The sequence below is a fragment of the Drosophila nasuta genome, chromosome 2R (assembly GCF_023558535.2).
Source record: "Drosophila nasuta strain 15112-1781.00 chromosome 2R, ASM2355853v1, whole genome shotgun sequence".
In the NCBI taxonomy this organism is placed as follows: Eukaryota; Metazoa; Arthropoda; class Insecta; order Diptera; family Drosophilidae; genus Drosophila; species Drosophila nasuta.
Genome location: NC_083456.1, coordinates 2,250,144 through 2,272,283, shown reverse-complemented (window position 1 = coordinate 2,272,283; position 22,140 = coordinate 2,250,144). Strand labels below are relative to the sequence as shown.

Sequence of the window (22,140 nt, the reverse complement as noted above, 5' to 3'; positions counted from 1 at the left end):
AGAAAAGTAACAATTTTCGTTGAAAGGAATTCGGCTTTGTGATGTGTTGAATATTAATATTCAAAACAAATATCGTATAGAGGTTTTGTTATAGAAAACATTTTATTTTTTTGTTGTAACAATTTAATTCTAAATTACTATTTAACTATTGCGATGTGTGCATGATGTTGCCTAGTAAGACATTACGTCGTGAACTCGACGGAAACGATTGCCAGCTTGTCGAAGCGTTAGTCCTCGGGTCTCCGGCATAAGTCCGGCAAAGATGATCAGACTTACAACCAGTATAATGCCCACACCGATGAAGTATTGGTAGAAACAGTCATCAGTCTTTCCGAATGTGACAATCACAATGATGTGAATCACTTGCTCAAGGCAAATAATCAGACCAATCATGAAGGGTTTCACTCTCATTGGGAATGCCTCGGCCAGGTAGGTGGGTGTGGGCACGACGAACATGCCGGCGAAGATTTGGAAGGCCAAAGACACTTTGGACACTTCAGACATGTAGTATTCGCTCGTTAGATAGGAATTGTCAGAGTATATGCCCGCCATGGCTAGCATTAGACCTGCCATGCAGACTAGAGACAACAGCGAGATGAATTTGCGTCCAAGCTTGTCGACTAACAGGATCGCCACAAGGGTGCCAATGAATCGCAATATGCTCCACAAGATCATGGGCCAACTGAAGATAGATAGTTTCCATGCATACGTGCTCACCCTTATGGACCAACTGAGGGGAACAGAGAAGGTGAAAGCCACAAGGCAGCGAGAGAAGATCATTTTGAGGAAGGGCATGGCAGATGCAGTAAGGTCTGCTCCAATACTTGAGCTCTCTCCTTCCGCCACGTAGCGTTTGGCTTCTTCAAAGATCGCATTGTATATCTCTGTGGGTGCATTTGATCCTAACAATTGGGTTTGGCTATTTCGCGCTGCATCCTCGTTGTTCCTGCGCAGATAGAAAATGGGTGACTCCACAGACATGGCAACAGTTCCCGTTGCAATAACAGCACAGATGATACCAATGATGCCATGTGCCACATTGCTGCCAATACTGTGTCCTGTACCCCACTGTGAATCCATGAGCACCTGCGTCATCACGCCAAGTGCCAAGCCATACTGCTCGAAGCCACACCACATGCCACGAGAGGTGCTAAGCGTAACCTCGGAATTTTGTATAATAAAGGCCATTGTGATGAAACCAAAGCCCACTCCGCCAACATATCTTGCTGCCACTATTGGGTTGTAATCGTATGGAGCACTCACAAAGATGATGGCATCGATCAGCTGCATCACTCCACCCAACAGCTGGACAAAAGAGAAAGCAAGCTAGTCATTAGCAGTACACATTTATCAAAATAAATACCATAACCTACATATAAGTATCTTTTTGGTGTATGTGTGATGGCCAAAGCAGCGACAACAGTTCCAATGATGACGCCGATAAACCAACTGAACTCAAACTCATATGTGGTAGCTATTCCAGTGCTCAAGTTCCAACCGAGGCCTTGTGCCATGTCCATTCCGCCATAAGTAAACAGTAATATTCCTGTGCGAGAGAGAATCGAAGTTTTGTTGATTTGTATATATCGCAATTAATAAATATTTTAATTAAAACGGGTAAGCAATCGACTTAGTTATGTAATTTGACTCTATGAGTATTTCAAATTATTCCTTGCAATCAAATGATTCACTTTGATCTCCGCCACACTCACCAACTGTCGCAGTGTGAGCACTGTGCTTATTCGACCAACGATTGTAACTGCGTGAGGTCCGTGGATCTTCGATGACCTCAATGTACGTGGGCTGGGGTCGTTGTGGCCCAGGGCCAGTGGTTATCACTGTCGTCTGCATAGGCGCTTGACTCGTCGTTATATATGTCGTTGTCATTTTATTCACTTATTACCGTAACGGACGGTAGTAGCGACACAGCTAAAGGTTCGATTCTAACTGAGCTAAAATTCTACAAATTTGTGTATTTTATGAACATATCAAAGCTACGCGATACCGTTTACTAATTTCTTTGATAAAGTTGTATATATTCTGTTAAATGTGTAGATATATGGGCATTGCTCTGGGGGACCAGCTACTGTTGACAGGCAGATACTGACGTGATACATGAGAGAGGCTTTTCATACTAGTAAGTTCTTATGAACTATGGTCGGACGAAGGCTACAAATGAAAAATGAGCTCTGATAACACTTGCCAATTTTCAGTGATACACCTTTTTTCGTTAGCGGCCAAAATTCTCTTTGACTGACTCACTAAAATTGTTTGCTTCTTCTTACGTTCTTCCAAATCTGAATCAGCGTATTTCTTTCCCAAATGATTAATATGAAGAGTTTTACTTATAAATGGTCACTACCATGGCCTAGGCTACGGTTTTCTTTAAATCAAAATGTCGAGCATTACTATGGCTTTTTTTACGTTTTCAAATTATTTTGACTGACTTGAACTTCAATAGCCAGACCGAATATCCGGAACTCACGAACTTCACATATTATAAAAATGTGGTCTGAAAACGCGTCATGTTTTTTTAATGCATAAGCTGACAATGAGTTTGTAAAGAAATTGTTGACCTTTCATTGTTTATATTTTTATAGATTTGTTTAAGAATGCAAAGTTCACAAACAAATCGTCATTTAATCGACTTGCCGTAATAGTAGTAATTATGTATTAGAAATCTCATACTGCTTATATCGCTCAACATAAACACTGCTTGCACGTTAGTAAAGCAGTGTTTGCATTGGCACTATAAGCAGTGCTTGTGCTAACCGCTGAATACTTTTTGCAAATTTGAAATAGCAAATAAAAGGGGGCACTTTTAATTGTGTTTGAATTATTTAATATATTTATCGTTCGTTAATTAGCTCGCTCTTATATTCTCCGTAATAAATGCATTGTTAAGAAGAATAGCACTAAAATAAAATATAATACTTTTTAAAGTGTCTTTCTATAAGGCTAAAAATTCTACAATATTGATTCAGTCATAGCTTTGACTTGTTCGGTCCTGCTACAGTCTAGTAGGCCAATACATCATGCAAGCGGCGAAAACGGTGTCCAGCCTTTCGCAGAGTCATGTTTCGTGTCTCTGGCAAAGTTACCATCAGAACTACGAAACATATAACCATGATAATGCCTACTGCCAGGTAGTACTGGTAGAAGCTATAATCGTTTTTATCGAATGTCACGATCACAATGATATGGATCAATTGCTCTATGCAAACAATCAGGGCAATTAGGAATGCTTTTATGCGTAGTGGGAATGCCTCGCCCAAGTAGGCTGGTGTACAGGAGACAAACAAGCCGGCAAACATTTGGAATGCCATGGAAATTCTGCACACCGTTGCCATATGATCCGGATCAATAACATTCCTCAAATTGGAATAAATGCTTGCCATTCCGAGCATCAGGCCGCCCATGCATATTAGGCCAAGCATCGAGAGGAGCTTGCGTCCCATCTTGTCCATGGCCAAGATTGCGAGAAGGGTTCCAATCCAACGTAGGATTCTCCACACAATAATCGGCCAGCTATACATGGTGCCCTGCCAAACCGTTGTGCTCTCTATGATCGTTTCCGTTAGAGGCAGTGAAAAACTGAATGCGACAAGACAGCGACAGAGGAGCATCTTGAGGAATGGAACCATGGCGACAATTAGTTCATGGACCAATGTCTCTCTGTTGCCCTCTAAAACATATTGGGAGTTCTCTGCAAATGCAAGTTTGCAGTCTTCAATTGTGGCTCTCTTATGCAGTAGTTCCCATTGGCAAGTGTTAGCCTTCAGGTCATTATTGCGACGTAGATAGAAGATGGGCGATTCCACAGATAGGATTAATATGGCTATTGCTATAATAGCAAATGAAATTCCAATGATGCCATGAACTTGATTGTTACCAATGGGCAGAGCTGGGTTCCACATCGAATCCATGATCACTTGGACTGCTATGCCCAATCCCAAACCGGACTGTTCAACAGCACACCATTTACCACGCTCGTTGTTTGGCGCCACCTCTGAGTTGTGTATGATGAAGGCTACTGTTATGAGTCCAATCCCTATGCCGCCAATGTATCGAGCAGCAACCATGGCATCGTAATTGTAAGGTGCACTGACACAGATGATGGCGTCGATCAGTTGTAGTAAAATTGCAACAAACTAGAGGAATTCAGAAATATAAAATATTAAAATACAATTTAGGTAATGTCTTGGGCACGGAAACTCACATAAAAATAGATCTTCGGAAGGTGCGAAACGGATATTGATGCCAGGATTACTCCAATGATGACACCAATAAACCAACTGTATTGAAACTGCTCCGAAGTCTCAATGCCTGAGTATAAATTCCAGCCAAGACCCTGAGCCATGTCCATGCCTCCATACGAAAACATAACCATACCTAAAAGAGCACATCATAATAGAAACCAATGTTTTTATTTTCGATTTTTTTTTGTAGATTTAAGAAACACCCATTATGATATTGTGAAGTCTCTGTCTATTGAGACAACATCCATTTAATTTGCTCTCATGTCTGGTATCACTAATCACCTCTATGGAGATTTCCATTTTAATGAGGCTTGGATTGTTATTTAGTTCGTTCGCTTCGTTGGTAGTGCTGAATCTGACTTCGAGTGGACAGCCGCATGTGCATTTATAAGCAGAGCATATCGATATCTAGCATGTTCAAATAAATTGTAAGTCGGTTGATTGGCCAATAGATAAGAAGCGGCGAGACCTACGGCATGATTCATATTACCCGACTACTGAACACGTTCCTATTCGTAGACCCCACATGAAATAAGCCCTGATAAGGGCTGTTGGAGTGAAGCTTCAAATTTGAATTTCGGAGGTGCATGACTCATTTGGCCGCTGTGGGCTGTAATGAACTCCTTAGGAAACACCCGAAATGATTCAGCGTGTTGGTCTTTAATGTATCTACTGAAAATATGATAGATTACCTCTCGAAAAAGAAAAAACGCTTTCCAATGAAATTCTAAATATAAATTTATTTCTTATCGTCGGATTGTTGCTTGTTACAAAGTTTGCGCCTATAAAGTGCTTCTGTAGTCTCCTTATCATTCTTGTTTGATACAAATAATTTAACAAACTTTACCACACCTTTACCTAAACGAGTAGGAAGCCACTTGACTGGCCTCCCGCCGGCAACATCTTCATTAGCTGGTATGGCAAATAAACTCATTAATGTTGCAGCAACAGTCGACACTTAGTTCTGAGTAATCCATCATCTCAGAGTCTGCATCTCAAGAGTTTGAGTTGTTTGAGTCGTCTTAAATTGCGTAATGTCTACTTCAACTCCAATTCTGAGACCGTCTCTTACTCCTGTTCCTCGTCGCTATAGTCGCTATAGTCATCGTCATCGCCGTCGCCATGGCCATACGAGTTGTAACTAATCTGTTTTATTGCGTACCAAACTGTCAAATTATACCATATGCCTTGGTGGTAAGGAGAGTATCGACAGCAAGGGTAAGAGAAATGGAATGTTAGTCTCCGGAATGTTAACTTTAGGCTGCTCCATGTCATTTGTCGTCGCTCGACAAATTATCCAACTGCGACGGCAAATGGCAAATGACCATGGCTTCTGGCTCGTGGTTCCTCTGCGTCTTCTCATATTTGAGACATTCAAGTACATTTGAATGGGCTTATGCACCAAGTTGTCTAATGACGCAAGAATTATGAGCGCCGCATCAAGTGCCACACATGCCAGCATTAGCACATGGTGCTCATAACTCACACACAGATACATTGACAGCAACAGCAACAGCACCATCTACAGCTACACCAACAGCAACAAATACAAGTTAAGATGAGCACTTTGCATCGCCTTCAATGTACGAATAACACACGACTTGTCTGTGGGCTGGAAAGAAGAGTCGCTGCTTCTGCTGTTGCCACTGCCACTACCACTAATGGAGTCTAATTACTCTGGCCGACAAGAGGCGACCGATGTGGATCCCTCTCAGTGCTTTGGCTAATAAAAGCATATTAAAACGTTTGTCGTTCTTATGCTTGACAGACAGCCAGACACATAGAATACATTGCGACTTGCCGATTGCTTATTATTTATTTTTGTAGACCTCGTGCATCACATCCCCAAGCTATTTCGGTTTGCTAAAACATAGAACCGAACATCTCTATAGTATTTTCTGCTGATCATAAATGGTGTGTGCTGACGAACTCTGTGCCCTCAGATGGGCCATCAAATGTTTTAAAGTTTTCGGAGAGCGTCCAAATTAAATTAAAATAAGAGATGCTTCCGCCTTCGATTAAAAAGAGTGTTTCTGAAAGTTCGAAAATTAAATGAAACAAAATGCTTAAAAAAAAAAAAGTGAGTGCCGAAACCCGGGATTGAACCGGGGACCTTTAGATCTTCAGTCTAACGCTCTCCCAACTGAGCTATTTCGGCTTCTGGGATTTCTGCGGTGAACTTTTGAATAAATCAGAAAACTCTTGAAAAGAAAGAGAAACACTTATTTTACTTGCAGATTCGCAGAATGTACTATATATTTTAGAAAATTCTATATAGTTTGTTTAAAGAATATTTTGTTGAAAACGGCTGCTCTTGCGCCTAATTCTATAAATATATGGATTTTTTCTGCGCTTATGCTTCATGTGCGAGAAAGGGAACAACATTTAGAGCAACTTTTTTTTTGACAGACAGCCATTAAAAATATTAGTTTTGGTTAAACTGTTAATATTTTCAGATGATGTACATCACAAGTAAATTAACACAATATTGGAACAAATCTCAAAGAAGGAAAGAAAACATTTATTTATTAGAGCGCACTACTTGTGCTACTACAAATTATAGTTCTATAGAATAATCATCAAAACTATAAGGAAGGAAATTCAACGTTTCGTTTTGGCAAAGATTCAAAATTTGTCCCCGAAGAATAATTGCTTGCAGACATTAATAAATATTGGCAAAAAATACACTTTGAACTTTAAGCAATCTTAACAGCAAACCTTTGTGAAAAGTATATTTTTATACCTGCTACTCATAGGGTAGGTCAACTGAAAATGTATGTAAGAGACACAAAGAGTCATCTCAGCCCATATATAAGTTCATACATTTTTAATCAGCGTCAGCAGCAGAGACGATAGAGCTATGTGTGTCTGTTTGTCCATATGAACTCCTAGATCTCAGGAACTCTAAGAGATATAGCTATGGATTTTTAACAACACTGGGTATTGCCCCACGTGTCGACAAGTGTTTGAATAGCCTGACACATATCACTTTCTGAACCGGTCTTCTTATTATGCTGTTTTTTTTTTTATTGAGCAACTAATGCGGCTTCCGTTCGACGCCTTGTGCTGAAAGCTGAGGCCGGAGACCCGAGACAGATATACAGACATCGACATACCTCTTCTCGGTTGTCGCTGCCGGCATCAGGGACAGTTTCACCTTTTACCAATGATTCACATTCTTGAAAGGCGATCGCAGTAACAGTTGAAATTCTTTAGAAAACCACACACCACGCCTACCAGCCTGATATGATTTATAGCCTGCCCACAGAGCTTCACTGTCGGCGCTGTCTCTGTTGTTGAGCGCAACCTTTAGTCCAAGGTAAGCAACTTTTGAATAGTCATTGTCGAATTTTTGCTTTTTCGGTGCCTTCAGCACAATTTTCATGGTTTGGTTGGGCTTGGTCTGCATTTGCTCGGGTTACGCGTATTGGCCTGCTCTGGAAGCACTTTTGCAAAGCGGCTATTTACACTCGAACGAAAAGAGCGACAAAATTCTTGTGAAGTGTCACGAGAATTTTTAACATTTCGACTAGTATTTATATATTTTTAGTACCAAACTCCTGCTCCCTCTCGCTCACACCAACTGAGTATTCTATTATAAATTCGTATTTTGTTGGGATTCGAAATTGTATTCACCCCATTCGTCGCGTTGGCTAGACCTTGATATGTTTCCATTAAGTGCATATTGTTTTCTCAGTTAATCAAATTTAGATTTTATGTGCTTAAAAGTAAAGGGTTTCGCTTTGTTGTTCTAGACTCGCTACATTATCGGATAATCAATAGAAACGTCTAGTGCTAATTTGCCACACGCTCTACTTGACAAGGAGTCAACTTTAATATATGCAAATACCAACCGAGTTTTCTTTTAAAAACAAGTTCCTTTTGAATGCAATTAACACTCATGGCGCAAAAACCGCAGTATATGCGAGTTTCCTGTCGGGGCAAGAAGTTTATTCAATTTTTGTTTTCTGTTTTGACTTGAAACAAAATGCAATGCAATGTTTGGCCAATGTTTCGTTACATTTTTTTTCCAATTTCTTGCAGTTCGCCCCATGCATAAATGTTACATGACTCTGCCGTCACTGGTTGTGTGTGTGTATTCTCAGTTTACTGTTGCAGAAAATTGTCAAAGCTCTTAAGTGGGTCACTATTTGATTTGATTTGTTTATGTCACCACTGCAACGACAACAACATCGACGGCAACTAGTGTAGGGTTTGCCTCCGTCATTCCTGGGTAATATTTATTTCTATATGTTTTTGTTGTTGTTGCTGTTGTCAGTAATTGGGCAACTCTTCAAGCCATAGCCATAACATAACAGAAATAGCAAACAGCTGCAGTAGTTGCCATTTAGCTTTTGACATTTGCTAATTTGAATAATGAACAACAATTTAAAGAAGATTAAATTATTGAACGAACCATTTAGTACTATAGTCCTATACATTTAATCTTTTAAATATGAATGGAACTCAAAAAAACACTAGCAACCGAGTTTAAAAGCTAACGAGATATCAATTAATAATTGAATGTATTCAACCATTGCTTTAGCCTTCGATCACAATGATGTCGATTAAATATATGTATGTACGAAGTCACCGTTCTGCAAGAAAATTAACAATGCTAGTATTAATAATATTTGATTTGGATCTTCAAGATGTCATGCATCCTAATTCAAAGAAAATTTTAGTTACTTGAATCAAAGAGATTTTAGAAAAATGTTACTCATTTTACTTCATTGCTGTACGAAAAGCATTCACAAATGCAAATTAAAACAAGTAAGAAAGCTACAGTCGAGTGTACTCGACTGTGAGATACCCGCTACCCAGTTTGAATAAAAGAAATATATTTTGCGGTATTTTTCCAAAATATACCAAATATACTGCAAAAATACTAAAAGTATACCAAATGGTATATGTGGTATATCGATATAGTACCGTGTTCAAAATATACCATAGACGGCACAATGTACCAGATTGTCGGCCAAAGCAACTCAGACCCCTAGTAAGTAGGCGTTTTTGCCCATACAAAAGTATTTCTTTAATAACTTCGACAATTTTTTATCTGATCCCAACCAAATTTTTGGGAATCATAACTACTATAGTTATTATTATATATACCAAAATTCGCAACTCTAGCTTTAAAATTACGCTTGTTAGTCGATTTTTTTGATTTGCGGGGGCGGAGGTGGGCGTGGCAAAAATTTGAAACAAACTTGATCTGCGTGCAAACATAACAAATGCTGTCGAAAAAAAATTATAGCTCTATCTCTTATAGTCTCTGAGATCTAGGTGTTCATACGGACAGACGGACAGACACACAGACGGACAGACACACAGACGGACAGACGGACATGGCTAGATAGTCTCGGCTGTTGACGCTGATCAAGAATATATATACTTTATAGGGTCGGAGATGGATCCTTCTACCTGTTACATACATTTCCTGTCGGCACAAAGTTATAATACCCTTCTACCCTATGGGTAGCGGGTATAAATATATTTTTATTTTTCTTCCCTTTTTGTTTTTAAATGAATTTAGCTACTGCAACAGAAAATGAAAGACGAATCAAATAAATGAAAGACAAACGCAAAATTCACTTTAATTTTATACATTTTTACTACGTTGACGGCTGACACTTGTCTAAAAGTCTGAACGTGCGCCAATGTCATTCACATTGAGCAGGCTTTGCATGACTCCTACGGATTGACCGCCTATTTTGTTTTTGCATATTATGTATGTATCATATAAGTAATATGCGAAACATTTCGAAAGCGGCTTAAGATATGAAAAGAATATTGCTATTGCTCTTGTATGTATGTTATCTTCGGAGTTCCCAATTGAGCTTAAATAAACAGTGTGTAATTTTCGTGAGATATCAAAAATACTATATTTTTATAGAACTTTGAACATTTTAAAACTTTTCAAAATATTGATTGCTTTCGTACATTTAAAAAAATATTTTCTGAATTTTATTGTGATTGTATTCTCATATGTAATGCATGTAAATGAAAAGTTGTTTCCCCATGTAACGTAAGCTTAGCTGAAGTGTTAATGACCGAAAGCTGCTTAACTTAACTGACTTACCACTGACTTACTCCTTATACTCGTTTCATCGTGGCCAAAGCTACACCTAAGACATATTTACCACACAATTTATGAGTTCGTAACATGTGAATGTTGTAGGCTAAAAGCGTTGTATAAAGGAAAAGAAGAAGACCATAGTGAAAGAGTAGGCGTATCCTAAAGCCTACGCTCTCTCTCTTTCCGAGAGGAATTGTTTCATTGCAGCACATCATCATAATGCAGAATTGAAGTAGTTAAGCGTCAAAGTGACTGTGCAGCAGTTGGTGAGCCGGTTTCGAACTGGCCACCGTTAATTGTCTAATTAAGCGCTAAGTTGCAATTGGAATTGGGAGCTGAAGGAGGAGGGACAACCCACGCAACTTGCTCCAAATTTGTACACTCTTTGACGACACTTCGCCAGTTGAGTCAGTCCACGACTAAGACAAGAAACGGATGCGAATTGCCCACACTTGGATGACCATTTGCACAGTCAAACATGTATGTACATGTATTTTATATATGTCGCTGAGCTATGAGTCCAAGACACTAGTGCTCCATTGAAAGTGATAAATGAGATGCAGCATTGGATACCAACTGTCGTCTTGCTGTCGGATTAGCGGCGTCAAGAAGTCAACTTCACTTTATTACCATATTAAAAAATATACTTTAAACTCGAAGTGAAATGAAGCCACATCAGCACTGCTGGCAAGTTAGAGAGTGTTTCTACAGCAACAATTGACTGGGATTTTGCGCTAATTGAAATTTGTATTTAGTCTTAATGGAGTGAACTTCTGTTAAGTAGTTTGTGCAATTGCATTTATGCATTTGCCATTTATGCCTTTGCTTACCTAGTTCACGCTCCACTTTAAGTTTCCTATCTTCAATATTTGCTATTTGCATTCCACGTCTTTGACTTTTTCTGTGTAATCAGTTTCTCATATAATCTGATATGTCATGTACCGCATCTACAGACAAAATATGTTAAGCATTGTACTAAAAACATTCGCTAAATCAGCACAAAGCCTTCCTTTGACTTTCAATGAAAAGAATGCTGATGGTGCAACTGAAATTTTAGATTGAACATATGTATGTATGTATATCGAATAACTCTAACCTGCCTATTTATAGAGTAATTAAAAAAGAAGATAATAAGTAATAGGAATAACTGCAAATAAAATAAAAGGTAGGAGGTATTCATTGTTTTATGAGCATAAGCAAAATTCAATTTTCATTTTTTTAATAAAAGACACAGCCAAAAAAAATATTCCAATGTACACTTTTAAGCTTTAAAACAAAAAAACATTTTGTACAAAATAAATCAATTGTAGTTGCTATAGTCACATCAAATTTTTATTTATTATTTATTTATTGTTTTGGGCTAACAGCAATTTAAAGTAACAGACAGATGGAGGCATCCCCTTCCCAATAAATTATACATATGTATATATAATATATATATACCATACAGCTGCGACCGTATGCCTGTATTTATCTTCATGTGAACACCTAGATCTCGGAGACTATATATAAGCGAAATTTGTTTGTATATATTTGCGATCCGATAAAATGAAGTAAAAGAGCTTCATAAGTTTTTGCCCATAAAAAAGTATTTCTTAGATTACTCTTAAAATTTTTATCCGCAGCCAAATTTTCAGGAATCATAAAAACTATAGTTATTATTCTCTGTACCAAAACACACACATGAAAATTACGATTGTTTTTTGAATTTTATCGATTTGCTGAGGTGGAAGAGGGCGTAGAAAAAATTTGAAACACAATTGATATGCGTGTAAACATTACAAATGCTGTCGAAAGAAATTATATGATTATCTCTTATAGTCTCTATGATCTGGGTGCGACAGCTGACAGACGGAAATAGCTATATAGTTTCGACTGTTGACGCTGATCAAGCATATATACTTTATAGGGTCCGGGAAACCTCTTTCTGCCTGTTACATACATTTCATGGAGGCACAAAGTTATCAAGATAGAGCTAAAACTGTATTCCAGTCTACCATGAGTACAAAATATGCCAGATTGTTAACCAAAGTAACTAACAACATATTGCAGCAGCCGTTTTTGGAAAATTAAAATTGTATCCTAAATAACTTTTACAATTTTTATATGATCGTGACTCTTGCTTCAATATTACGCTTGGTAATCGGTTTTATTCGATTTGCGAGGACGCAAGTGGGCGTGGCAAAAATATAAAAAACATTCAAATTGCACCTCTTTATTGTCTTTGAGATCTCGGTGTTCATACGGACAAAGACAGACGAATCAAGTATCAATCAAACGAACATATATTATATATTATATATTGTAGGGTTTCAGATGACTACTTCTGAGAGTTACATACATTTGCTGGAGGCTCAAAGTTGCGCTATGGGTAGCGGGTATAAATACTAAAAGAATTTACTCCAACAAATACTTCAAAACTTAATAACATTTTATGAACGGTTAGCAACAGATCATAAAAGAAGCGACCTGTCGTGGAGTTTCACACAAACGGTGCCAAGCCATATAAATAAGAAGGCAGACTAACAAACTAACAATGCACGATGGACCAAAGTTAACCAGAGAAGAGTGAAAGAAGTGGCTGCATAGTCAAGCAACAAGAGAAGGACATAAAATAAATTTCGTAAAATTCATGAATGAATCAGAATCCGAAAAATCGTGTTTATTTCTCTCTCCATCTCTCTCTCTCTGTCTCACACACACACACACACTCACACACACACACACATCTCTTTGCTCTAGACGTTGTAGCGATATAGAATGACTTCGGATGGTGTTGCTAGCCGGCTTCAGAGCTAGTCTCGGTCCCAGTCTGAGGTCCAGGGTCCAGGTCGCTGACTAAATTTCCGTCTGTGTATTTGTGACGTGCGTGTAAAGGCAGAGGGTAAAGATGTCGGCAGGAGCAAGAGAAGAATTTTGTTTGCAGAGTTATTTTATTTTATTTGTGTCTCACTCATGCAGTCCGGTCAAAAACATGTTTCCTTTTTAGGGCCATGGACTTGGATCATGCGGAGCATCCAAGCAAAACTCGTTTTTGCTCACCTCAAATCGATCTTCACTCTTAGTCGTTGTTGCATTTCAAACAACCTTGGGGAATAAGGAAGTCGATATCGGAGTCAAGAGGCGAAATCAAAGTGGAAGACGCTAACGACGATAATTTCCAGCTGGCTTCGAAACATAAAAAATAAATTTCAGCTGTTTTAGCTTTCCCTTCACAACAACAGTACAATTATATAAAAAAAGGAAATGCATCCACCATTTCATTATTATCATTGATTTTTTTCTTTTGCATTTTTTTTATTAAGTATATATGTTTGAGAGTGTGGCCGGCGTGAGTTTGGTTTTCGTTACTTTTATTTTAACTTCGCAGCAAACGATCTATTTAATGCACCAACTGCAACATTTGCAGAGCAGACTTAACCTCTTTGTGTCTCGTACTCACTCTAACTCTTTGTATTCACATTTAAGAGTCGATGTGTAAGAGTAATCATGTAAAGAGTATTTGCCGATTATCACGTCATGTGAAGGGCAGAGCGCTCACAAGTGAATTGTTACGAAAGAATGGAAACTTTTGGCTCATATTCGTCAAGGCCAAATAGATTATTTGGTTCGTGCGCTAGAGAAATCAAAAGTTTCGTATTGCCAAATGGTTAAGATGTTAAGTCTTAAGAGTACTATTATTCTGGTCGAAGCTAGAGTTAAAGCCAACTTGAAATTACAATGGCAAATGCTCTTTACTGCTGCGACCACTACATATACTAAATCCCACTTAAGGAAACCATTCACCCGTCACAACATACACACACATAGCAGCTCCTATGTAAAGTACTCAACTACCGACTACACCTTTTACTTTTGCTCTCTACTCAGTCCAATGCCAGGCGCGAGAGCACATTAAATGCATCAGAAATGTTCATGGAAGCGAAACACATTGACTAGAATTGAGGTAACCTGGTAGGACAAAGAATGTACGAATGGGTGGTGGAAGGTGGGTAAAGCATTTATTGCAGTTTTCACTTAAGTAGTGAGTGGCACACAAATTTCACCAAGGACATTTGTGCGCTTAAACGAGCCAAGAACAACGACTTTAGCTTCGACGACAGTCAAAATATTTCTTGACAAGTAAACAAAATGTTCATGATTCTGATTTGGCTGACTTCGAGAATCGAAATCTTTCCTAATGTTGTTGCCGTTGTTGACAGTTCAACCACAAAATTCCATACTCTTAATGAAACTTAATGGTTGAAATAAATTTTTCAACCAAGTTGAATAACGAATCCGCTCTAGAACTATAATCTTATATTGGAAATAATGAAAAATTGGTTAATTTGTTTCTATTAGCGTATTAGTTTGAATATTTATACGCATCCTTTAGTTAAAATTGATTGCGATTCCTAAACTAAATTCACTATTTTGTTCTCTTTTAGGAATTGAAAAGAATTTATATGGATTCTACGGCGGTATCACTATGTGGATGATGTCTAACGGAGACGCCGCAGCTTAAATTTAATCAACTTAGCCCTATCCTGGTTATATGGTAAACAAAATGAAGCAAATTGAAAAACATCAAGTAATTGGCTGCCTGGCGCTGATCGCATTTGGTCTTAACCTGCTTCTGAGTTCAGCTGAGGGCAGGGAACAGCAAGCAACCGGTCAGGAGGGACGTCAGCATCAGCATCAGAATAAACAACAGTATAGGAATAGCCAACAATCGAGTGGGTCGGGATCAGGTTACAAACGCTTCTCTCGCGACTCGAATTTAGCTCGCGAACGTCGTCCGAATATTGTGTTTATTCTGACAGACGATCAGGATGTGGAGCTGGGCTCACTCAACTTCATGCCACGCACTTTGCGACTATTGCGGGATGGAGGAGCCGAGTTCCGGCATGCCTACACCACTACACCGATGTGTTGTCCGGCACGATCCTCGCTGCTGACGGGAATGTATGTGCACAACCACATGGTATTCACCAACAACGACAATTGCTCCAGTCCACAGTGGCAGGCGACGCATGAGACGCGATCCTATGCCGCTTATCTATCAAATGCAGGCTATCGCACAGGTTACTTTGGCAAGTATCTGAATAAGTACAATGGCTCATATATACCGCCAGGCTGGCGGGAATGGGGTGGCCTGATCATGAACTCTAAGTACTACAACTACAGCATCAATCTTAATGGACAAAAAATCAAGCATGGCTTTGACTATGCAAAAGATTATTATCCGGATTTGATAGTCAACGATTCAATCGCATTTCTTCGCTCCTCCAAGCAGCAAAGCCAAAGAAAGCCCGTGCTATTAACAATGAGTTTTCCAGCGCCGCACGGTCCCGAGGACTCAGCTCCACAGTACAGTCACCTCTTCTTTAATGTGACCACACATCAGTGAGTTTAGCTCTACTTTGCGATTTTGCAGCCATGCTAAATAATTGTCTTTTATGTGCAGTACACCCAGCTACGATCACGCTCCCAATCCTGACAAGCAATGGATCCTAAGGGTGACAGAGCCCATGCAGCCGGTGCACAAACGTTTCACCAATCTCCTCATGACTAAGCGACTGCAGACTCTACAAAGCGTTGATGTGGCCGTGGAGCGCGTCTTCAATGAGCTAAAAGCTCTCGGGGAATTGGAAAACACATACATAGTTTACACATCGGATCATGGATATCATCTGGGACAATTCGGTTTGATCAAGGGCAAGAGTTTTCCCTTTGAGTTCGATGTTCGCGTGCCCTTTCTTATCCGCGGACCCGGAATCCAGGCTTCCAAAGTGTAAGTTACACCCCTAGTTTATCAATCTTTTTGTAACCTATCAATCTTCGGCCGCAGTGTTAATGAGATCGTGTTAAACGTGGACCTGGCGCCCACATTCCTCGACATGGGTGGCGTACCGGTTCCGCCGCACATGGACGGACATAGCATTCTACCGCTGCTACACAGTCGTAATCGGATTGTGCGTGAGAGTTGGCCAGATAGTTTCCTTATCGAGAGTTCGGGACGTCGAGAGACTGCCGACCAGATAGCTGAATCTCGAGCTCGCTTATTGGCGGAGCGTCAGGCAAAGCGGCTAGTGAACAGCACACTTCTGGAGGATCTGTTGAGTAAGGACAATGGGAGCAGCAGCAGCACTATGGCCACGCTGCTTAACTCGATGACCACGACGACAGAGCAGGAAAATCCTGACGATGATATAGGTGTCGATGATGATGAAGACGACACAGATGCAGATGCAGATACTGATATGGAGGCAGATACAGATGCGGATACAGATACAGAGGCTGATTTCACATCAGATGACACGTTTGATGATACAGCCGAGCAAGATGAAGAAGATGACGACGAGTTAGAGGACCAAAAAACACTACAGCACAATAGTTTAGCGCTGCCACCATACATCACAAAGATCATGCGACTGAACTCAGAGTGCTCAGATCCAGCGTTGCTAAAGAACTGTCTGCCTGGCCAGAAGTGGAGGTGTGTCAATGAAGATGGCCGCTGGCGCAAACATAAGTGCAAGTTTCATGTAGGTACCTCCTGAAGTAAACAATTATCATTCAATAATTTGGTTTGATTCTTTTAGCTCCAACTGGAGGATCAACTGGCCGCAATGCCTCGCAAACAATACCAAAGAAACTGTGTTTGTTATACTTCGGACGGTCTTCGCTATACAAAGATACGTGCACCAGGATCATCAACGCATTCACATCGACTCCATAAGCGCACCCACATGCATCAGCATCAGCAGCTTGTGGACAAGAGTCGGCATAGGCGACAGTTGCAGCTGGAACGTCGGTTGCAAGGCCTAGATCGTTCACTTGACATGCTTGCGGAGCACAGACATTTAAATAAACGCGAAACACCAAGCAATTCCAGCTCCAACGATGTCATAGCTGTCGTCATTCAGCACATTCAAAGCAATTTAGAAATGCTGGAACAAAAGTTCCACGAGCCCGAGTTAAACAATCACCGTGGCAATCCTTTGCGTCGGGGCAACAAATTCCAAAAAGGTGGCTCTCGATGTTTTGTGGATGAGGCCACAGATAAGGTTAACTGCTCGGATGTCACCTACGAGGATGAGAAGACCTGGCGTGTATCCCGCAATCAAATCGATATGCTGATTAAACTATTGAAGGAGAAGATCACCACCCTCAAGGACATGAAGAAACAGATGCGCGAAAGCAAGCAACAAGCGGCTGCAGCTGGAAGACGAGGTGAGGGTCGCAGACGCAATGATCCCATTTCCTCGCATGACGGCGCCGGCCCCGAGTTCAACATGAGCTTTTTTACTGAGTTGGGTGGAAACACCCCGCTGCCCATCCTATTGCCAAATGTGAGCACCATCGGCGGACAGAAGGAAATCTTTCGAGGTGATTCATACGATTCCAATGAGCACACACAAGGATCTCGCGACAAGTGCATCTGCGAGTCGGATGTTGGCGAGAGGTAAGTCGACTAGGTAGTAAGGGAGGCTCGTTAAACTAATTAACTAAGCAATTTCATGAATCCTCAAGTTATGCGGACTCTAAAGAGATGGCACGCGAAGCGAGACGCAAGTTGAAGGAGGAGCGGCAACGGAAGAAGGAACGCAAGCGTATAAAAAAGGCGCGTCTAGAGAAGGAGTGCCTGTCGGAAAAGATGAACTGCTTCTCACATGACAATCAGCATTGGAGGACAGCTCCCTTTTGGAATGACAGTCCCTTCTGCTTCTGCATGAATGCCAACAATAACACCTACTCCTGCCTGCGCACCATAAATGCGACTCATGATTATCTGTACTGCGAGTTCACCACTGGGTTGATAACCTTCTACAATTTAACAATAGGTAACACAGAGTTTTCATACACCTGATTCCTTATTAACTGCATGCATATACATAGATCGTTTTGAGAGACAAAATCGTGCAGCGAGCTTGACGCCGGCCGAGAGATCGTACATGCATGACAAACTACAGCACCTAAAGAGCTGCCGTGGACGCAACTGCAGCATACCTAGACAGCTGCCACAAGTGAGCATGGAATCAACTGATTTTTCGCCCGCTTCAAGCGCTGTCAATCATGTGCACCGTAACAACAAGCGAAAACATGGTAAGTGCTTGTCTACCTACTTATGAGCTGTCTGGGATTTTGCAATGCATATCAACGAAGTTTATTGACTACATTTCAGGATCCCTGTCGGCGAGCGTGGGCAACTTTGGATTTGTGAGCAGTCCAATGGATGCGGATGCGGATGCGATGCCAGCAGCTAAGCGACGCAAGCTCTCCAAATACCACAGGTGAGATGAGACCGAAGTCAACTTACATTCTATGCAACTGTATCTGTATCTGTATCCATCCCAGATGGACTAACTCGCAACAGACGCATCTGAAGCGACGCCAATGGAAGCAGCAATCTCCTCACAGAGTGCAGCAATTGCCACAGCAGCCAGGAGTCGCAACAGCTGCCTGAATGCTAACAGTATATAGTAGTATCTTGATCTACCATTACACAGTACCAGTGAATACAAATGCGTTAAGCTTGCACCTATACTCAGCACCCCTCGTACATGCATATTGTGCATCTATGCCATACATTACTCTGGTGATGTAGAGTATAACCATGCATTCTGGTATCTTTTCTACTTAAATAAGACTGTGTTTTTTATGCAACTTACTTTTAGTTTTATTTCTATTCGATACATTTCTATACGAACCTTTTTTGCTTCTTTGGCTCGATATGCAATACAAATAATTATAATTTGGATATTAGAGTTTAAGTCACTTTTGATTGTACATACTTACCATTCGTTTAAATTTTGAACATATTGAGAAATTTGTATTTCCGCACTATATAAATTATTTAGCGCAATTGGTTTAAAATTTATTTAAATTAAATTAAACTAAATTAATTGATGACTACACTTAGCAAAGAGAATTCAAGTTACCATAGAATTTTTATTTACATATTATAATTGTAGTAATTACATATATTTATTGCTAACTCCTAATTGCTAAAATCGCCACACATATTACAATATGTTAAAATTTTTGATGGAGAACTCAAATCAATTGACATTTAATCATCATTAATGACAAAGTGCAGTAATTTTTAAGTCATAGATCGTTCGTTTATCTCGTAGTTTGTGCACCTGAACAAATAGTGTATCTGCCGTATCAATGTTAATATCGAACAATCTATTCTAAATAATTAAATGCATATTTGTGGGAAAATAAAACATGTTTAACTATTAAAAATGATTTTGCTGTATGGAATTCTCATATATATTTTATTTTATATCTATTGTATCCTTTATGCGATAATATTAGAAATGCAACGGCAATATTTTTAAAAGGCAGAGCCTAAAAGTATGCCTGTCTTCAAAATATAAAGGAGAAAGAAATTTATTATTAATGCAGTATATATTTGGGGGCTCTTTCATCGTTATCAACAACACTGATCTGCAAAAAACTCCTTGTGTTTTGATTATAAAGTCTATTCATTCCATTGTGACTGCTGCTTACACAATCTGGAGCAGTAAGCAAAAATGTACTAAAATGTAACAATTTGTCTGTTTTTGATCTTAAAAAATAGGTTTTGTAAAAAAATTTGTACACTTGTGGGTATGAATGTAAAGCATGATAACAATCCCATGGCCATCCTTTCATAACAAGCAATCAGTTAATCGGCAAGCTTTAACCAGGTCACCTATAAATCCGGCTAGCATTTTCAAATTGATTAATTAGATTGTAGTTATCGGCGTGAAATTATAAAGATTAAATATTGACCGATATACACAGGTGATCAGAAGCCCAATAGGAACAATCAATTCGAATCGAATATTGAAATTTTAACACCATGCGTAAATATTCGCAAATGTGTTTTGTATGATTATGCATAACAACTTGTCACTGATAAGTGATAAAACTGATAAGCCAGATATCTTAGAATGTGCTCGTAAGAGGGCAAACAACTGATGAGGCGATTAAGTTACCCGTACGATTAGAATTAGATTCTTGGGGCAAGCGTAAATTTGAAATTTCGTTGCTTTGCATATTGGAGACCAACCCGAAAAGCCCTGAGCAACAAGTTGCCCGGACAACTCTTTAACTCTTGAGCTTGTGAGCACCGGCAGCATTTGTAGACCCAGATGTAAATAAGATCCGATGCGCTAATTAACTTGCCGAGATGTTTTCATGCGCTGTCAAATGTTGTTACCCACTTGGCAATTCACACTTGACACTTGACGCGCTAATTTCCGTTGCAGCTATGGCGTTTCAAGGGGGGCATGGTGGTAGGGAAGCACGGCTTCCCATAGCTTATCTTGATCAAAACAAAGAGAGTGAGAGAGAGTAAGACAACGATGAGCAAAAGGGAGAGGCAGCGCGTGCATAGAGAGCTTGACAACCGCTCGGAGCGTTGTGTTGTTGCGTTCATGTGGAGATATCGTGTTAAAATTTTGCGCAAGCAACAGAGTTATCAGTTTGAAGTGAAGTATATTTATTGTTTGTTATTGCACAGAGAAATACATATGTTCGCTATGTGTACACACTGTGCACAGTGCCAAGAGCAAAGAGTAATAATGTCGCTACATAGGTTGCCTCGATCTTGGGTTATACTTTGAAATTGCGACGAACATTTATTGTTGACTATTGCTGCTTTACGATCCGCACTTCAATCGAGATATCGTGCTGAAATTTCACAATTTCAGAATTGCCCCTGCTGTGGCGGGGCCTTTATGTGAAATACGCGAGTATACGAGAGGGACTCAGTGCCCCAAGCACGTACACAAACCTGCACAGCACAAACTAAGCTAGACAGGTGTTGAAAATCATAAAAACAAATTGAAATCGTTGAGCAGAACTCTGAACTCTAATAAATTCCAAACTAAAACTAACCGATTGCAGTTCGAATTGTGGAAATATTCTTTAAATTTCCATGCCATATGATTTGCACAAGGATCAATGTTTTCTTGTTTATTTGTTTAGCATCTCGCATGCAAAATAATTCAATTAGAATAGGAACAATAATTCATAATTATCCATCAATTAGCATTAAGTTTAACACAAACTCGTATGAGTACGTCACAATGTATTCCTAAATAGGTAAATATTTGTGTCATTCTTTCGTTAACGAAATGCACACTTCAACCTCTTTATATAACAGCAAATGCTCAGAATACCATTTTTAATGGCAATACAAATTAATCCATTACAACTTCACAATGTTAATCTCGTTTATCAACTACTAGATATCTGTATCTCGCACTTTTTCCACAAGTAAAATTACGTAAAAAAAATTTCACTATGATGATCCTTTTGAAAGAAATAAATTATTTGTAATACCCTTGTCTTGCAATATCATCTTTCCGCATGTTAAGTATTAGTAATATTGTTGGGTATAGTAAAGCATCCTTTGATAAGCCATTTTGAATTCTATGTAATAATAATTAAAAGCTGTTTGATATCAATATGACAATTGGCAATTGAATATGACGATATAAGTATTTCGCTCATTCAATCTACAATTTACGTCAAGATAAAAATACAAAAATCAAAGAATGAGAATATTCCAATACATTTTTTAGTAATTCAGTAGCACTACATCACAAAAATGTGGTAAAAATTAACCTAACCGATGTGAAGTTATAAGCAATTAAAGCTGATGATATTATTTGACAGTTACTTTTTTTTTTATTGCAATAAATATAAAATTTGTTTTTTGTACATCCACATATTTATATAAATAATATATAATGAAAATAATATAATACATTCTGAGTTTTTCAAAATAAATAAAATGAATCTACCATTTTTTTTTTATAAAGA

At 39.2% G+C, this 22,140-nt stretch overlaps 3 protein-coding genes and 1 non-coding gene across 7 annotated transcripts in view; 1 reads left to right on the top strand and 3 right to left on the bottom strand.

Annotated features, from left to right (window-relative positions):
* Positions 1–19,579, top strand: part of LOC132785029 (extracellular sulfatase SULF-1 homolog) — a 30,521-nt gene extending 10,942 nt beyond the window's left edge. For 2 of the 3 annotated variants that reach the window (XM_060790988.1, XM_060790987.1), the window contains exons 3-10: positions 14,766–15,723; positions 15,785–16,111; positions 16,169–16,862; positions 16,920–17,782; positions 17,851–18,161; positions 18,217–18,423; positions 18,503–18,611; positions 18,676–19,579. In XM_060790988.1, coding sequence (XP_060646971.1) covers positions 14,873–15,723; positions 15,785–16,111; positions 16,169–16,862; positions 16,920–17,782; positions 17,851–18,161; positions 18,217–18,423; positions 18,503–18,611; positions 18,676–18,784 — 3,471 coding nt within the window. In that variant the 5' untranslated portion in view covers positions 14,766–14,872 and the 3' untranslated portion in view covers positions 18,785–19,579. Of the gene's footprint in view, positions 1–14,765; positions 15,724–15,784; positions 16,112–16,168; positions 16,863–16,919; positions 17,783–17,850; positions 18,162–18,216; positions 18,424–18,483; positions 18,612–18,675 lie in introns of those variants that run through there. The other variant, XM_060790989.1, reaches the window with a different exon arrangement.
* Positions 82–1,958, bottom strand: LOC132785049 (uncharacterized). The gene is made up of 3 exons (XM_060791012.1): positions 1,713–1,958; positions 1,374–1,546; positions 82–1,305 (listed from the first exon to the last, which is right to left on the bottom strand). Exons 1-3 carry the CDS (start codon positions 1,885–1,887, stop codon positions 172–174), a joined length of 1,482 nt encoding a protein of 493 aa, XP_060646995.1. The 5' UTR covers positions 1,888–1,958; the 3' UTR covers positions 82–171.
* LOC132785652 (uncharacterized) lies at positions 2,836–4,606 on the bottom strand. 2 transcript variants are annotated; one of them, XM_060791850.1, is made up of 3 exons: positions 4,542–4,606; positions 4,220–4,392; positions 2,836–4,151 (listed from the first exon to the last, which is right to left on the bottom strand). In XM_060791850.1, the coding sequence occupies exons 2-3, from the start codon at positions 4,388–4,390 to the stop codon at positions 3,018–3,020; spliced, it is 1,305 nt and encodes a 434-aa protein (XP_060647833.1). In that variant the 5' UTR covers positions 4,391–4,392; positions 4,542–4,606; the 3' UTR covers positions 2,836–3,017. The 2 variants fall into 2 exon arrangements, with proteins under 2 accessions (XP_060647833.1, XP_060647832.1); XM_060791849.1 differs by having other exon boundaries at positions 4,463–4,600.
* On the bottom strand, positions 6,345–6,417 carry Trnaf-gaa (transfer RNA phenylalanine (anticodon GAA)). Its single transcript has one exon. It is a non-coding gene; the product is annotated as a tRNA-Phe (tRNA).
* Positions 19,580–22,140: the final 2,561 nt, after the last annotated feature.

Bases quoted from the DNA above. Each gene is read 5' to 3' on its own strand.
- LOC132785049 (XM_060791012.1), bottom strand. From the start codon at position 1,887: ATGACAACGACATATATAACGACGAGTCAAGCGCCTATGCAGACGACA. The intron at 1,547-1,712 runs GTGAGTGTGGCG...TCTCTCGCACAG, and splicing joins TGCTCACACTGCGACAGTTG to GAATATTACTGTTTACTTAT. The intron at 1,306-1,373 runs GTAGGTTATGGT...TCTTTTGTCCAG, and splicing joins CACCAAAAAGATACTTATAT to CTGTTGGGTGGAGTGATGCA.
- LOC132785652 (XM_060791849.1), bottom strand. From the start codon at position 4,559: ATGGAAATCTCCATAGAGGTGATTAGTGATACCAGACATGAGAGCAAA. The intron at 4,393-4,462 runs GTGTTTCTTAAA...GTGCTCTTTTAG, and splicing joins ACTTCACAATATCATAATGG to GTATGGTTATGTTTTCGTAT. The intron at 4,152-4,219 runs GTGAGTTTCCGT...GAATTCCTCTAG, and splicing joins TTCCGAAGATCTATTTTTAT to TTTGTTGCAATTTTACTACA.